We start from the raw sequence: 18545 nt of genomic DNA, 5'->3' as shown, positions 1-18545 counted from the left end.
TTTTTTTCTTTGAATAATTTTGCTTTGATCACTCATTGATTTTATTTTTCATTAAAAATAATCGAGGTTTAAATTAGTTCTAATTAAAGCTTAAAATTTTAAGAAAATTTTACTTGGCATTTACACATTAAAGAAAAAAATAGCGCAGAACATTTTTCCGGAATTCGAACTATCTTTAAAGAGAAAATAGAAATAATAAAAAAATAATGCAAATTCGTTTTAAATCTCCAAAATACTACTGTTTACAGTTGATTTTTAGCAATAATTCTTCATTCTATTGTATATTACAATGATGTTTTTCATTGCTTACCATCATCTTATTTCATACAAAATGTGCACACACATGATCATTATTTTTTGTGCTCACAGGAATAATTGAAAAGCTTAGTTCAACTTTAGAAATAAAACATGAACTATGATCTATATAGTGCTTGATTTCTGAACAGTGCTTACTATGTATTTGGATATAGCATGACATGTGAAAAAGGGGGTAGAAGATAGAGTAAAGTGTGACAATTTGTGACAAAAGGGAGAAGACTCAAAAATAATAGAATAATGTGTGACATCATTTACGAACAGTGCCTACTCTTATTTGCTATGAATTTCAATATCAGTGCCCATATTTTTCTTCCCATAAATATCAGCATGTTTGCGAAGCATTTTGCATAATTTAGGAGACAGTTTTAGAAAAAAAGAATTTTTTATTAAAAATATTTCGTTGTTTCTAAAATTTAATTCCAACATTTCAAATAAGTTGTACATAAGCTCTTTTAAAATACTGAAATACCATTAAACATTGTCCTCCGAATTTCATACCATTCTCACAAACTTTTAATTTAACATTCACAATAATCTAATTTTGCTTAACTCATTTAGTTAAAGCTCACATTATATTTGTGAATAAATGAGTAACAAGTAACAACATCACCCCAATATTCATAATGCCTTGTTGTGGTGTATGATCTTTCACTGTCAGCAACAAAATTAGAATTTCTATTTTTTAATCGTTATGGAACGTTTAGATCCATGGATCACAAAGCTGAATCAGCCTGAGTTACAACTCACATTCTATTTGTGAGTCATTATGAAGTAGTTTACCGGGGAATATTTCCTTACCAATATCTTCCATGCCTTATTCTGATGTACTTGTTGTGGTGTTCTAATTCACTGTGAACTGCAAAATTTAGAATTTCTGTTTTTGTTCCGTTTCTGAATGTTCCGATCAGAAGATCCCCGTTTTGATAAGTTACATTCTATTTGTGAATTGTTATGATTTGTTTTTAAGTAGCATCATCATTCTAATATTAATAACACATTGTTTTAATATTTCACTGTCAGCAACAAAAATAGAATATCCGTATTGATATCGAATGTTTGGATACGCAACGTATGACCCCAACCCGTATCATTCTGAGTTGCAGCTGACATTCTATTTGTGAATTGTTATGAAGGAGTCTTCATGTAGCATTATTCCATTATTAATAATGCTTTGTTCTAGTATTTCATCACCAAGTACAAAAATAGAATTTCTGTTTTTGTATTTTTGTCGAATATCCGGATTCATGAGACCCGATTGACTTTGTCCGAATTACAATATGCATTTTATTTTTGAATTAGTATAGAGCAATCTTCCGGTAACATCACAATTCCAAGATTAATAATGCCTTGTTCTGGTATTCCTCTGTCAGCTACAAAAATAGAATTTATATTTTTGTTGAATATCGGGATTCATGAGACACGATTGACTTAGTCCGAGTTACAATATGCATTTTATTTTTGAATTGTTATAGAGCAATCTTCCGGTAACATCGCCATTCCAAGATTAATAATGTCTTGTTCTGGTATTCCTCTGTCAGCTACAAAAATAGAATTTCTGTTTTTGTATTTTTGGTGAATATCCGGATTCATGAGACCCGATTGACTTAGTCCGAGTTACAATATGCATTTTATTTTTGAATTGTTATAGAGCAATCTTCCGGTAACATCGCCATTCCAAGATTAATAATGTCTTGTTCTGGTATTCCTCTGTCAGCTACAAAAATAGAATTTCTGTTTTTGTATTTTTGGTGAATATCCGGATTCATGAGACCCGATTGACTTAGTCCGAGTTACAATATGCATTTTATTTTTGAATTGTTATAGAGCAATCTTCCGGTAACATCACCATTCCAAGATTAATAATGCCTTGTTCTGGTATTCCTCTGTCAGCTACAAAAATAGAATTTCTGTTTTTGTATTTTTGGTGAATATCCGGATTCATGAGACCCGATTGACTTAGTCCGAGTTACAATATGCATTTTATTTTTGAATTGTTATAGAGCAATCTTCCGGTAACATCGCCATTCCAAGATTAATAATGTCTTGTTCTGGTATTCCTCTGTCAGCTACAAAAATAGAATTTCTGTTTTTGTATTTTTGGTGAATATCCGGATTCATGAGACCCGATTGACTTAGTCCGAGTTACAATATGCATTTTATTTTTGAATTGTTATAGAGCAATCTTCCGGTAACATCGCCATTCCAAGATTAATAATGTCTTGTTCTGGTATTCCTCTGTCAGCTACAAAAATAGAATTTCTGTTTTTGTATTTTTGGTGAATATCCGGATTCATGAGACCCGATTGACTTAGTCCGAGTTACAATATGCATTTTATTTTTGAATTGTTATAGAGCAATCTTCCGGTAACATCACCATTCCAAGATTAATAATGCCTTGTTCTGGTATTCCTTTGTCAGCCACAAAAATAGAATTTCTATTTTTATATTGTTGCAGAATTTTAGGTTCCAAAGGACCCCAATCTGGATCAGGCTGAAAAACACTTCTGATATCCTAAAAATCATAACTAAAATAAATCACAGTATTTTGGAGTAAAACAAATTATTATTACAGAAAAAATAATGAAACAATTTTCGCCTAGTTAAAAGAAAATTATTTATTGTTTTCTAAAATTTTAATATACATTTGAGTCTTACATTTTAATATTTTTTTTTTGTTTGTAAATGAATATAATCAATTCGAAAAAATATCGAATGTTTAAATTTAAAAAAGTTTCCCACATATGTTATTTTTATATTTTAATTTCAAAAATTTATAAAATTGATTACTAGACGCCTCTATTAATTTATAAAGTTTTTATATGAAATAATCCGGAAGTTATTGTAAAATTATGTGATAAATAATAATCGACGCTGTTTTGATAATCACTCATCCTTAATATTATGACAAACAACACAACTCTCTACACACTATTGCACCGTGCATTAAACATAGCGTGCAAACTTCTGTAACGTGTACGCTGCAAAAGTTTTTGAAATACCTCCAAAACATTCCCTTACCAATAGATATATTTCCGTAATCACATCACTTCAATCATAGAGACATTTCTGAAAGCATAAATAGAAGGTATTTTGTTTGTGGTAAGTTAAAATCATTTGTTTTTACTAAAAATTCGATTTCTGCAAAGAGTAAAATTACAGTTTCCTCTGTATTATCCACCTTGCAATTTATTCGAAAGGAGGATAAGGTATTCTTTGTGCTACGCATAAATGATTCAAACATGCATATAAACGACTAGATAATTATGCGACATAAGAAAAAACGAAAGGGGAAATTGTTTATACCCTATTCAATGCATGATCGTCACGCCATTCAATTTTGATTGACAACCTCGCGGTAAGAAATTCCTGATCAAATTACAATATAAACTATTTCGGGTGCATCATCCGTAAAATGCACTTTGCCGTAAAATCCATTTTTACCGTAAAACATTATCCCGTAATTTTTGTAGGAATATTTATTAATATTAATAAGATTTATTAATTTAGAGTGATTCTCCGATTTTACGGTAATTATTACAGAAAAAATCACGGTATAGCAGATTTTTTGTTCCATAATATGTTCCGGTAAAAGTGGATTTTACATTAAAAACTACCAGCATCCTGAATACCGGTACTTTTTACCGTAATTTGATTCGGAATATTTTACAATGCAGGAGTTTATTCTTTGTTCATCTGAAATTCAAACACTTACGTCTTTGTACCTGTACAGCTGTATAAGTGCCCATATAGGAATTTGTAATACTGATACAGCAATCATTAGCCATCCGATACCTTCAGCCCATTTAGGATATGGCTTTCCTCCATAAGTTATAATAGAATGAGTTCCCAAACTATAAATTAATACAAACTGAAAGAATAAAATACAAAATACATTTCATTATGTTTTAATTTGGTAGAAGATAAAATATTGCAATATGTAAGTATGGAAATTAAAATGCATTATAAGCTTTGAAATTATTGCTTGTCAAACAAACTGTTAAACCTTACAAAAAAAATGTGTATCATAAAAGCAAAAATGTACCCCTCTTGAGAAAAATTACTAAATTAACTTTAAATTTTCAAGTGTTACATAACTGACAAAATATAATTACTCTTAGTTAATTACTCCGTTTAAAAGCAACTATTGCTTTAAAATCTGTGTTAAGATACTTTGTTATTGAAATATTGTAGATAAAGCTGACTCTTCAAAAATCTATTTTAGTTGAATAAATACTTGTTTTTTTTTTTTTTTTTTTTTTTTTTTTTTTTGATACGAGCTGCTCTAAAAAAATTAATATCATCCAAATAAAAATATATGAATAAATAAAATAAAATATAACATATAAACAAATCACTAGTGTATTTTTTTAGAACATATTCATTATTTCAACTTTACTTTGTTTAAACTTGTTTCGAATGTATAAAATTACAACAAAAAATTTTCATCAATCATTTATATGAAGAAAAAAAGGGCAGAAATATTCTATTTCAGCACAATTTTAGAAGAATCATTTCAAAAAAGAAAAAAAATCTGCGATTTATGAAAACAATAATATATTTTTTATATCACACATTTAAATGCGTAGACTTCAACGTTAAACCATCCATGTCCTTTCAGTTTCAATAATTACACAATAACTAATATCTATAATTTACAACAATGCTTTAGTTAAGTTCGTAATTTTTCTGGAAAGTTATAATTAATCAAATTAAAAAATTTATTTAAAAAACATTTTTCATACACTTCGAAACATAGATTTCCAAATAATTGCAAAATTTCCCATTTAAACATTTACCACTTAATATTGAACTTGTTTAATTGAATATTAAAAGTGTTAAATAGGTATATGTTTCTTTAAAGTTACATCTTATTCTAAGCATTTTTAACATGAGTTAATTGTTACCCAAAGAACAGTAGGACTTATGTATTTCCAGCATATTCTCCAATAAATCCCAGGTGTAAAGCCTAACATAAATCCTATGTCATCAGCAAAACGATCAGCTCCTGTGAAAAGACATTTGACGCAACTTTTGAAGATTTTTGGAGTTAACATCGGGTTAGATCAAGCGAGCGCCGACGTCCACGCCTTAGTCTGTATTACAACTGCCGTGTAAGCGCTCTTTGTTACCTGAGTTTTAAAAACCTATGTTCTGCAATTAGACAGAGAATGCAATACGTCTTAGCGGCAAACGCGCTATCAGAGATTTTTAAAAGCATATTTTCTGCAATTCCGAAGAGAACCCTATACACCTTTGTGATAAACGTTCTCAGTTAGATATTTAGAAACATATGTTCTGCAATTACGCAGAGAACGCAATACGCCTTGCCGACAAACGCTATCAGAGATTTTTAAAAACATATTTTCTGCAATTCCGAAGAGAACCCTATACACCTTGGTGACAAAAGTTCTCAGTTAGATATTTAGAAACATATGTTCTGCAATTACGCAGAGAACGCAATACGCCTTGCCGACAAACGCTATCAGAGATTTTTAAAAACATATTTTCTGCAATTCCGAAGAGAACCCTATACACCTTGGTGACAAAAGTTCTCAGTTAGATATTTAGAAACATATGTTCTGCAATTACGCAGAGAACGCAATACGCCTTGCCGGCAAACGCTATCAGAGATTTTTAAAAACATATTTTCTGCAATTACGCAGGGAACGCAATACGCCTCGTCGGCAAACGTTCTCAGTTAGATATTTAGAAACATATGTTCTGCAATTACGCAGAGAACGCAATACTCCTTGGCGGTGACGTCATCACTCACTGTGAACCTACCCTGAGACATTAAAGTATGATCACTTCACTTACAATTTATTTGCTCTACCAAAATATTTCATTATTGAATATTAGATTTCATATTTCTGTGAAAGAACTGTAATTTGAACTTACCGTAACCCCACATAAGTGCACTTATTTCAATGGTGGCAATAAATATCCCTGCATAACCACCAGCATAGGTATCCATCAAATTCAGTACATATTGACCACCCTGTAATAGTTAAGTTATAATGTTCAATTAACTCTTTGACTGCTATGGACGCATATATGAGTCGAGCTAAAACCATTTGCGTGGGCTATGGGTGCACATGAGCGTCCCACACAAACCATCAATGTAAACTATGTAAGCAAATGCGTAACCCTTTTAAAACTTAACCTTTGATGAATAAATAGCATGTATTTTATTTTAGAACAGTCGTTGAACAGCCGACCCAATTTTTTGGATTTACGACTACTAATGTTCAACTCCGTAGACTACTTTGTGCAAATTTGAATTTGGCATTTTTCAAGTGCTGCTATTCAGTATTATGTTTATTTCACGTTAAAAATGTGTGGAATTTGAAGATAGAAGTCTCTTCTATTACTACAAACATTTTTTCGAATTTTAAAACAATCTCAGAGTGTGTTTCGTTCATCCAATGTCAACAACTTTCCGAGGACGTCGGATGTCGAAAAGTGTGCGTGGAAACTTTAGCTGTGAAATGCAAAGACGTTGATAAAACAATTGTCGTAAGTGCAAAATGTTTTATTTATATATTAATAAACAATTATATCATGTTAGCGTTAAAAAAATTTGAAAATTAATAACAAATAAACGGAAAATGAAAAAAAATGCACTTTGGGGCTACTTTGTGCAAAGTTTCATTCGTTTTTTTTTTCGACAGAAAAATGGTCAGACGTTATAAAAAAAATACCTGGAACGAGAAACTACCGAGATTACACTTTAGAAAAGCTGCAACAATGTTTGCAAGCAGTTGCTGGTGGTATGTCGATTGCAGATTTTCTCGGAAGTACAAAATCCACAGTCTAATAAAATTTACAAGAAACACGTGAAACTTCCTGGTAAACTATTATTTTTCTTCTACAAAGATTTTTCTAATGAATTAATCAAACGATTTAACACATAAAAATATATTTTATAGGACATCAGGTGATTTTGACAGAAACCGAAGAGCAAGTTCTGCCATGTTCATTCAAGGATGTTATGTTCAAATTTAACAATATTATAAATCTTAATGAATATGTAATAATTATTATTTTTAAAATTTCATCCATTTCAATGTTTAAAAATGTATATGGTTTTCTTTTGTTTAAACTCAAATGTTTTGAAATTAACATTCTTTTTAAGAAAAAATTCTTCAAAAAAAATGGTTTTTTAACGTTGAAAATTATTTTCAAACTAATATCTTTACATATCTTGATGTTTTTGTCTTTAAAAATGTCAACAATTAACTTTTTTAGTAATTTTATATCAATATTTTACTAAAAACATGATTATTAAACTGAATTCCTATCGCTGCACAAAGTAGCCCCATTTGGGGCTACTTTGTGCAAGGTATGTTTTGACTTATTATTCGTAAATATTACATACAAATAATGCCAATATTGATCAAATTCACTCGTCTGAGTCCAGTTATGAATATAATATCGATAAATATTACTAAAGTTTGAATTAACATAGTTTTTTTACATGTCAAAGTTCAAAAACTGCGAAATCCTGCACAAAGTAGCCCCGAATGACGGTATTAATTTTGAACCTAATCCAGAAGACAAGGCAACTCCTGGATCAAATATTGGTAGAAATTTGATTTCGTGGAGGACTCTTTGATGAACTAACCCGCATTTGCGTTTCATGGAGAGGAAAACCACCAAAACTTCCCACGATTAGCCTGACGTCAAGGAGACTCTAACCCATAATCCGTTTACCACTGAGCATATTTTACGTTAGCACTGTGTTCGTTGCGAGCCAGGTGCGGGATTCGTATCGACCTGCCATCCCTAGGATTCGAACCCGGTTCACCTCATTAGAAAGCGAACGCTCTACACCCTGAGCCATCAATATATATATAAAAAATACAATACACAATAATATTAAATAATATGTATTAAAAGTACAGAATATTTGGATCAGTTTTGGAATGGATAAAGTATTGCTACTATGTGTGTACTATATTATAATGTCTTAATATGCAACTGACAAAATCAATACAGAAAAGTACATTCCCTAGCAATCGCTTTAAATAACGGCAATTTGTAAGTTAAAGAGTTAATAATAATCTGTGTATTAGTGTTGATCTGAATGGGAAAAAAAATCGTTTGTTAACGTCTTTTAAGAATGAGAGACATTTACAATTTTCTGCTACTTTGATCACAATTAGAGAATAGGCGTTTCATGGTTATACGATTTCTTCATCCTCCACACTTTCCCCTCTCTGTTACCTAAAGGTCTGGTTTCTTAGGACAAGCGCCTTATCTGGGCGTCAGCGGAAAGTTGACGTAGAGCTGACGCCATAAAAATACTTTTTTGTTAGCTCAGCGTGAGCAGTCGGTCCAACGCAGACACTATCTCTCATTGCGCATGCGTTAATAACGTAAACAAATATTTATTTTGACTTTGTACTGATTTTGTTATTGTCGACCAGTGTTTTAGAGAACAAATAATGACTTTGTCCAAGAAAAAACACATTATAGCTGAGCTAAATGAAGGGTGCTATGATTAATGAAGAACCTATGTTTAATGTCAAAATCTAAATCTTGGCTGATTTCAATGTGCTGTTAGATGTTGTCCGCCATTGCTTCTGTGGTTCACGTCACGTTGTAATCCAACTGCAGTTGAGTTGGACGGCAATTGTAGTTCAAGATGAGCGTTCAATGACGTATACTATCAAACTCACAAATGGACCAATCAGAGGTTAGCGCTGATTTCCAGCTGACGGCGTCCTGTCCTAAGAAACCAGGCCTTAAGCTTTGCCAAATCAAGTTTTTCTCTCCCATATATTTGAATTTCTTACTGACACATACTGCCATGGGGAAAAAAAGATTTACCGAAACAACTGAAACCGAGCGAAGAAATCACGTAATCTTGAGATACTTATTTACAAAGAGTATAGTGTTTCAATTGCTTTTTATATTAAATCAAACATTAAATTATTGTGTTTGAGAATGTGTTTGTTAAGCTAACTAAGTATATATTTGTGAACATTTCTCAATCTTTTAATTTTAAAAGTATATGATTGATGAACAGTGCGTCACTGTATGGCAACAGTTACTATGGAATTATTACTGATACAGTAAGTAAATAGAGGAAAGATCATGGGAAGAAATGAAAATTATTAGTTAATCAGCATAACTATCTATTTTTTTAACCTTAAATTCGACCCTTCAAAATTTGTTTCCAGTTCTAATATTTTTTTAAAATATTTTTAAGTCAAGAAACTATTGTAGAATATTTTACTGACTTTTTATAGACCATCTTTTATCTAGAGAATTTCATGAAAGATAAATAGCTTTTGCTTAATAAAATCGCTAAGAGTTTGATTTGAAATGTCTATAAAGTCATACTGATTTTGGATTCTACTTCCTCGTAATGTTACATAACTAAACTTTATCCTTAGATATTAAACTGCATTTCAGCAAATATAAATTTAATATTTAAAAAAAAAAATTTTTTTGGATTTACTACGACGCGAAATATGCATATAAAATCTAAGCAATAAATAAAAAAGTTCTGCAGACACAAAATATTTATTTTTTCTATTATATTTGTAAAACTATCCCATGCCTGAATATAAGTCTATAAATCATCTTCCTTTCACTAGATATAGCAAAATATTCCACCTTCAAATATTAAGTGTCGAATAAGCATCTCTTCAGGCTCCCTCTTCGTCTTGTCATTTAGAGGCATAGAATGGCTACTATTTCGAAAGTTTCTGGGGGAAAAAATGTTCTTTCGAATTTTATAACGGCTCCTTCCGGGAGGGCAATTTGCTCCATTCTTCTCGAAAACCTTACGGAATGGAACATTTTCATGGTTCGCCTTTCTGCGCAGCTGGAGAAAATATCGAGACATGACTTTCATTTAATTTTATTTTCCTTATCTCTCAAAACCTATACCGTCTAAGAATCCAATACATTTCACGTAAATATTACTGTAAAAAGGGAGCTTTTTTCAATACATTTCAGGTAAATATTACTGTAAAAAGGGAGCTTTTTTCAATACATTTCAGGTAAATATTACTGTAAAAAGGGAGCTTTTTACAGGATCATTTGAATTTTTTTTTTTAAGTAAGTTTTTCTGATAACGCAACCTAAAAAATAAAATGCATTATGATACAATTCTGTAGCTGTCTGAGAGTCAATATTGTTTAGCAAACAATTTTAAGAAACTTTTTTATTATCTGGTATAACTTGGGTAGCGTCTAAAAAATAGAGCTGTCATTTTTTTAAAATTATATAAAAGAAATACTTATGTACGAGTTTTATTTTATATTTTATAACCGGCGTTGAACAGCCGACCCAATTCTGAGTTAACAACTATCAATGTTCAACTTCGTAGCCTTGCAATTTTGAACCCGATCCAGGAGACAAAGGAACTCATGGTTTAAGAATTCAGAGAAACTAGCATCCTTCATGGAGGACTTTTTGATGGAAAAAACCAGCATTTGCGTTACATGGGAAAGAAAAAACACGAAAACCTCCCATGGATAGCCAGACAGCAAGAAGACTAACCCATGTCTAATTCAGCGTCTGTTTTATTACCACCGGTAACAAATACGAGTCGAAAATTCACTTTTAAAAACATTCCCATGCTTCATCTAGCATGTTGTCGCGTTTTTACCTTCAGAACGAAATTTCCGCTTCAGAATATTTTTTTTTTTTGCGCTTTTGTTTTCCCCTTGTTTATATATTAACTTGTTACCCTTAATTAGTAAACTTATTTACTTCCTTTTTTGACAGCGAGACTAAAAATATAAAAATAAACTCAGTGGAGTCACAGCACAAGGAGGGCCAAAGCCTACTAATCCCATCCCACTTTTCTGGGCTCTCAGGTGCAGGAGAAGTCAGCCGAACGTGAATTAGAATTTTTTTTATAAATGTGTGGCCAATAATATTTTAAAGTTGTCTAATTTCATTATTATAATTAGAATTGTTTCAGAATTATTTTATGGCAAATAAATTTCATCTTCGTTAATAAGCATAAATTTTATGTTTATTGTTTCAAAAACTTAAACCCTACATTTATTTGTTGAAAACATTGTATGCAATAGTTCAATTTTACATAAACCTACTTGAAGAAGCCTGACATTTTTTTCTTCTCATTTTAGAAATCCCTGAAGCCTTTACCATAATTTGTGAATTGCTTTAAAGGAAATTCGTTACATTATTAATATCAACTGATTCTTAAATAATTTAGAATTTTCAAACTTAGAAAAGTGGCCACAATTTAAAACACCAATATTGTTCACTGACCTGTAACACAATTTCCTAATTTTAACCTATGCCTAATATCATATGTATTTTTTCATTCTATTTTCGATAAGGATTCAGAAAATATATATTATGGGTGATAATAATGAAACACCCTATACACATAATTTGAAGTAAAGATAGTCTTACCTGTGTAACGCATGGAAGACCTAATAAAAAGAATGTCAAACAGGAAATAAAAGTAATCAATACTTTTTTACTTTTCAAATGAGGATATTTATCATAAATGGCAGTAAAGAAATTTTCAAGGTACGAGAACTGAAAGAAAAAAAAGAGCTTCCATAAATACACTAGCAAGTGAATAATCTTTTCAAACTTACTCTTAAGAGTGTATGACAAAAATATGTAATTTTATTAAAAACCGCATTTTAAAAAAATTATTCATTGTCTACAATTATTTTCATATATATATATATATATATATATATATATAAATATATATATATATATATATATATATATATATATCGTCGTTGCCGAGTGGAAGGATTAAAACAGGTCTTAGGCCGAGGAGCAGGGTACAAAATTTACTTATTAATTATTAGACAGAACAGCCATGAGAGTGTGTACACGAAAAGTTGCGCTCCTTCGGGAAAATCTTGCAAAGTAAAATCCGTAAACGTCTCTATTTAGGGAAAAGAGGGAAATCTTAGAAATTACTATTGGTTTATGAAATAGGTCGAGCGTTTCCCACAGAGAGTAAAGGGAAAAAATGTCCTACTTTTAATTAAATGCATAATTAAGCCAAAAATAGATTTAAGAACTGGATGTGGCTTTTAAAAGTGTGAGAAAGTATTTCGATTAGAATAATTAATTAGGATAACATAAAAAGATTAATTTAAGCTTTTTATGTTACACACACACATATATATATATATATATATATATATATATATATATATATATATATATATATATATATATATATATATATATATATATATATATATATATATATATATATATATATAATTCAAATTTAAAAGAATTTTCTGAATTAATTGTTAATCCACAGGAACACGAAGCAAATTTTAAGGAAATTTTGTAAGAACCAGAAGTTGATAAAATACAAATAATAAAATGAAAATTTAGAAATTTTCTTTCAGAACCATTATAGATCTCATCGATCAAATGATTGTGATCATAGAATAAAACAAATAAATGCTGAGAGGAATTACAGATATGTAAGACTTATAGCAGGATTCTCTATTTAAAACTAAGACAATTTAAAAGTTCCTGCGACGAAGTTTCCTAATTGCTCACGAATGATGTTTTCTTGCCCTATAGAGCCAAAGATTTTCTGGAAGATAAAACAATATGCTGAGTGGATTAGTCAGCCTGTCTCCAGACTTCAAATCTACTGAGCGTTCCACTTACGCTTAGGGAAGAACAATTGAAACTCGCAATCCTTTTGGGAAAACAACCTAGGGTCAGAAAACAGAGTTGCTAAGCGAGTGAGAACAATTGTCGCAGGAATTTCTAAACAGTAAGAGGAAATCATGCTGTAAAACTTACATATCTGTAATAAATTAAGGAATATTACGGATATGTAATATATTACATATCTGTTATATATTGGAATTATGTATTGCATATCTGTAATATATAATTCCAATTTACATTTTTTTTAATTCGATTCTGTGACTACTATTTTAAAACTCCGACTGCGATGAGTATTGCGCACGATCATGAGTATATTATACAGAGCGCAAAATAAAACAACGGAACACCTTAAATAACCTTTGATCTAATGATCGAATATTCTTGTACCGCGACTCAATCCTAATGGTTCGAGGGCCTAATCTAAAATACACAAATTAACTACTGAAGCAGGTAATAGTTTAATTTATGAAATCAGACACAAAAACGTACTTTCTCTAAATGAACATACTTTTTTACCATGATTTTGTCTTCGACCTTCAAATTATGAGAGATAGCCGCAATCTAGAAAATATGGTCCCAATTGTTTAGACAGCAGAGCAGCCGGAAGTTTATTCCCATTAATGTTCATTTCACCACATCTCGAGAACTTTTGCCATATCAATATAACTTTCTTATTGTAAGCAAAGCCTAAAATGTTTATTCGCCTAATGTATATTGGCGAATGTATATTATGTATTTAGGCGAATGTATATTCGCCTAAAATGTTTTCGAGTCACAGCGAAATACGTATGATATGAAATTAGGGTACGAAACTTCTGACTGCTCTCCTGCCTAAAGTATCAGGAACATATTTTCCTGATTACGGCTGCTCCCCGTGATATGAAGGTCCTTCGGAAAAAAAGTTTAGCTTATTCTGAGAAAGTACGTTTTTGAGTCTGATTTCGTAACTTAAAATATCATCTGCTTTAGCTACTTTGCATACTTGCAGGGCCGTTTTATCCATTAGGCACTGTAGGCAACTGCCTAGGGGCCCTGTGCTACAGAGAAAAAAATTGACAATGTTTCTTAAACAGTAAAAATTTAATTCGAAATTTCAATGACGATAGTCTTGCTCTGTACATTACATCGACGCTATTTTAGTACATTTCTGAACGCATTCCAAATTAGATATTAATATTATGGTAGTTAGTTCATATATAACGCAGTAATATAATCGCAAGCAATTTTATCGCGGTAATTTTAACGCCGACTAATCAGATGACTATACAGCAAGAGCAGCTTTTTTAACACAACACGCTTGAAAAACGCGCAAAATTCTACGTTGTGAATGCACACTTACTGTTCTGGTACCTACCATAGGTATGTATATTCTATGGCCATTGGCCAAGCTACCAAAGAGTATGTAAAAATAAGGCTGGCAGTACTGGTTCTTTCGTCGCTTAACTGTGGAATTCCCCGATCCGCTAAATACATACGTTGTATTGTGTCAAAATCCGACGCTGAAATTAGACAGGCTTGCACAAAGTTTAAGGAACATTATTTCGAGGACATTGAGCCTGAGTTTATAGACGAAATGGTGCAGTATAAATACCTCATCTTACAATTAGAAGATGCCGGAAAAAAAATTGTGCCTGCCGAAGAATCTTACAAACTGATCATTGGTAACATGGCACAATCAGCTTTCCCGAATGTAATGACAGCTTTGCAAATATATAGAAGTCTAATGATTACAAACGCAACTGGTGAACGAAACTTTTCCAAATTGAAATTAATTAAAAACTGTCTTCGTTCAACTATGTCTCAAAACCTTTTAAATTTATTGGCCATAATGGCAATTGAAAATGATGTATTGGAAAAGGTTAACTTTCAGGATGTCTTGAACGATTTTGTAACAAAAAAAGTTAGAAGAGTTAATATTTAAGCTTATTGTATGATTTTTTTTAAATGCATTTATTAATTACTTATATTCTTTTCGTTTGATTCAATATTTTTATTGAATAATGTGATAATATACCTATGTAGTAAAAAACAGCGTAATTATGAATAAAGTGTTGTGTTAGCGAAAAAATATATTAGGAAGTTAGAAGACGGTAGGGGGGGGGGCGAGACGAGCATTGCCTAGGGACCGCGACATGCATAAGCCGGCCCTGCATACTTGAGATTAGGTTATCGAACTATTAAGATAGAGATCTAATACGTGATCATTAGATCAAAAGTTATTCAGGTTACTCCGTTTTTATTTTACGAACCATAAAACTGTTGAAATATTATATCATTTGCATTATGTCATCCTATGTTCGTACCAAACTTTATTAAAACCACTGAAGTTCAAGAGAAAATCGATAAAATATGAATATTCTATTAATTTCGAACACTAAAGTACTTATCATATTAAAAATTTTAAAATAAAAAATACTTGCTACTAATGGAAAACTTAAATCAAAAGATATAATTTTTAAATACTCACTTCACTGTCTATAGCAAGTAAGAAGAGCATAAAAAAGAACAAGACAGACCATAATTGGGGTAAGGGAAGTCTTGCAATTGCCTCTGGATACGTTACAAATGCTAATCCTTGTCCTGAAAATAATCGATATTGGCTTCAAAAATTCTACTATGTTCTGCTCTTTTTAATTTTAATATTTAAATAAAAATGAAAAATGCTCTCTTTTATCCAAATCAGATCCTTGTAAACAAGATGAAGATGCTATAAGTTGGTACTTAAAAATATTTTTTAACTTCATCAAAGTAGTTTTTTTTTTTTTTTTTTTTTTTTGGCTAATCTGGCTAACTTTTTAAAACGTTAAAGTAAAGTACGCCAAAAAAAGTCGGAAAATTTTACCAACGGAAACAAAAACAACGAGACAGAATTTACCATTGAGATTGAAATTTGTACCTTATGAAGTATCATTGTGGCTACCACTATATATTAAGCTTCTTATTTCTCCCTGGACTGCTTTGTACAATACGCTAAAAAGACAGATCACCCAGAATTACATTTGATCTAATGATCGGATCTTTACGCTCAAAGACTCAGACTTAATGTTTCGAAAAAATGACCACAGTTATGCTTATTAATAAGTGCAGACGATACTTTAAGTTACGAAATTAGACACAAAAACGTACTTTCTGTGCATAAACATACCTTTCTTTAACGGATTTTTATTTTTTCTCCGCCTGCTTTTGAGTCAGCGAAAAACCTTGAAATGCATGCATTTTTAACTTCATTTTTGACAAGGGTTCGAAAAAATAAGTATCAAGGGCGGTGATTACCGAGCAGTCAGTAAAGTCTTTAATTTAATTTTAGCTTTAATATTTTACAACAAAAAATATTCTTCTATCAATTTATTTGATATGCTGTTTTTGTAACTTACGGTTTCATTTACATATTTATAGTCATTTCTATTTATTTATATGATACTTACCACCTTTTGCTACTTTGCTGATGTCAATACCCATTTCAGTTGACATATTACCAAGCACTGAAAATATCACAATACCAGCTATTAAGCTCGTTATGAAATCTAATGAGCTAACTAGCATTGCATCCCTGAAAGAAAAAATAATAATTTTAAATTTTACTGAATAGAAAGTTCAAACACAAATTATTAAGCGATGTAAAAGCTTCATTTGATATTATTTTAAAAATGCAAAGTCATTATACAATAAAGCTTTTTCGGTGTACGAGTAAGAAATTGAGCAAATTTGCTATAATTTCAATATAGCTTAGTTAAACCATTTTATGGAGTAAATTAAATCTTCTTAAACTTATGGGCATGATAATAAGATTCAATTTCATTCACAAAATTTAATATAACATCTTATTTTCCCGATATTATAAAATATTTCCCGATCAGTTCAAAACAATATCGTTATTATAGTTAAATGTGGGACAATTTTTCTGACAGTTTAACATTGATATCACTATACATTCTATCAGAAAAATCGTTAATTGAAATTTTATTTTTATCGGTAACGTGTTTCATTCTTGTATTCAATGTTAGAACGCCAAGAACTCTGCTCATAGAACAAAGGGTCAGTATCATTGACCCTGATAATTGCTTATGCTTTCTCGTTTTCGACTCTAATTAATTCTAATTGGTTATGAAATACACCGAAGATTTATCTAAACTATTAGTGAATTTATCATTTTTCTCGTTTTCTTGAGAAACAGGAAAACTACTCAATAACTACAAAGGGGTAAGTAACAAAAAATTTATATTATCAACATGATCAATACGGAACAATGGCAGACACTACTACTACATTAAAAAAAATGTCGATCCCTCATTTCACAAAATCTTTTTTACAGTTACGTTTACAATTTAATTAACAATAAACGCTGCCATCTATCGGTGGTTCCACAAGTATTTCCACATATGCTGTTTACGCGAATCAACGCTCGCTGTTTAAGTTACAACTTAGGTTTGTTTTTAGTTACAGGCACCCCGCAATATAAAATATTTAGCAGTTTCAATAGCAATATACTATCAATTGATATTTCTTTTGTATTTTATTGAAATTTCGAGTTTTGATAGTTAATGGTAATTTTTAAAGTGAAGCTTCTAATGCGACTTCTAACAAGGTTGCGTTAAACGCTACCATGGCAACGAGCGGCCTGTGATCCTTGCAGGAGATTTTAATGTGAATTTCTCGTCACCTGAAGCTGAAATGTTATTAACCTTCCTTAAAGACAAATTTGGATTGGAAATGATAAATGGTAGGAATGATCCAACAACCAAAGGGGGAACTACTATTGATGCAGTTTTTGCAGGAAATATTGAAAAAATAGAACTCAAACATTTCGTATCTTACTTTAGTTATCATAATCCCATTGTAAATTTTATAGATTTGGATATTTCTCCACTCGAAAATGATAATTAAAAGATGCGATCAATTGTGAATTGTAAGCATTGTTAATAAAGTTTGTCTTAAAGAAACAATATGATTTCACTAAAAATCAATTTCTACCCCTTCCTATTTTCATTGCCACATTACGAAGTTTCACTTCTTCTGCGCGGAGGGACTCCACGCACTATTTTTTTTTTTTAAATTCTAATACGCGACGAGTATACACGTCATATGCACTGCAAAAGATATTTTTGTCTCTCGTCAAACTTGTTCAACTGGTTAATAGAGAAAGATATTTTGTAAAATTGATGTTTCCCTACCGTAAAAAGCTGATTTGCACAAATTGCTTAAAATTTTACTCAACATGCCCTCCTACTATAATCTTAAACTAAACTTACATGTACAGCTTATTTTCAAACTCATTGTAGCTTGCATACATGATTAGGCTGCCACAACCGATACTCAAGGAAAATAAAAGTTGTTCAGCAGCTGCTCTCCAAACCTATGCAAGAAAATTTTAAAAAAAATCTTATAAAAAGCACTTCTTAAAACAAACTTTGAAATAAAAGAATTGAGATTTGAGATTTCTCAATATCTGTTGATCGACTGATGTATTTATAATTTTTGTATTGCATTTATCTTTTTTATTTATACGATTCCCTGCTTGATTTTATGAGCAATACTAGCAAACGCATGCTATATTATTAGAGTTGAATCAG

The 18545-nt window shown here is 30.9% G+C and overlaps 1 protein-coding gene across 3 annotated transcripts in view; it reads right to left on the bottom strand.

Moving 5' to 3' along the window:
• Positions 1-280: 280 nt before the first annotated feature.
• Positions 281-18545, bottom strand: part of LOC107452769 (sodium- and chloride-dependent neutral and basic amino acid transporter B(0+)) — a 46573-nt gene continuing 28308 nt past the window's right edge. The window contains exons 8-15 of one of the 3 annotated variants that reach the window (XM_043039176.3): positions 18225-18328; positions 16401-16525; positions 15443-15555; positions 11722-11850; positions 6217-6316; positions 5223-5323; positions 4031-4186; positions 281-2830 (exon numbers count right to left, since the gene is read on the bottom strand). In XM_043039176.3, the coding sequence (XP_042895110.1) occupies positions 2651-2830; positions 4031-4186; positions 5223-5323; positions 6217-6316; positions 11722-11850; positions 15443-15555; positions 16401-16525; positions 18225-18328 (1008 nt within the window). In that variant the 3' untranslated portion in view covers positions 281-2650. Of the gene's footprint in view, positions 2831-4030; positions 4187-5222; positions 5324-6216; positions 6317-11721; positions 11851-15442; positions 15556-16400; positions 16526-18224; positions 18329-18545 lie in introns of those variants that run through there. The other 2 variants (XM_043039177.3, XM_071180125.2) reach the window with 2 other exon arrangements.

This window comes from Parasteatoda tepidariorum, chromosome 1, assembly GCF_982258835.1.
Source record: "Parasteatoda tepidariorum strain Cologne lab strain chromosome 1, Ptep-v5.0, whole genome shotgun sequence".
NCBI classification, from domain to species: domain Eukaryota; kingdom Metazoa; phylum Arthropoda; class Arachnida; order Araneae; family Theridiidae; genus Parasteatoda; species Parasteatoda tepidariorum.
This window is presented reverse-complemented; position numbering and strand designations above follow the sequence as displayed.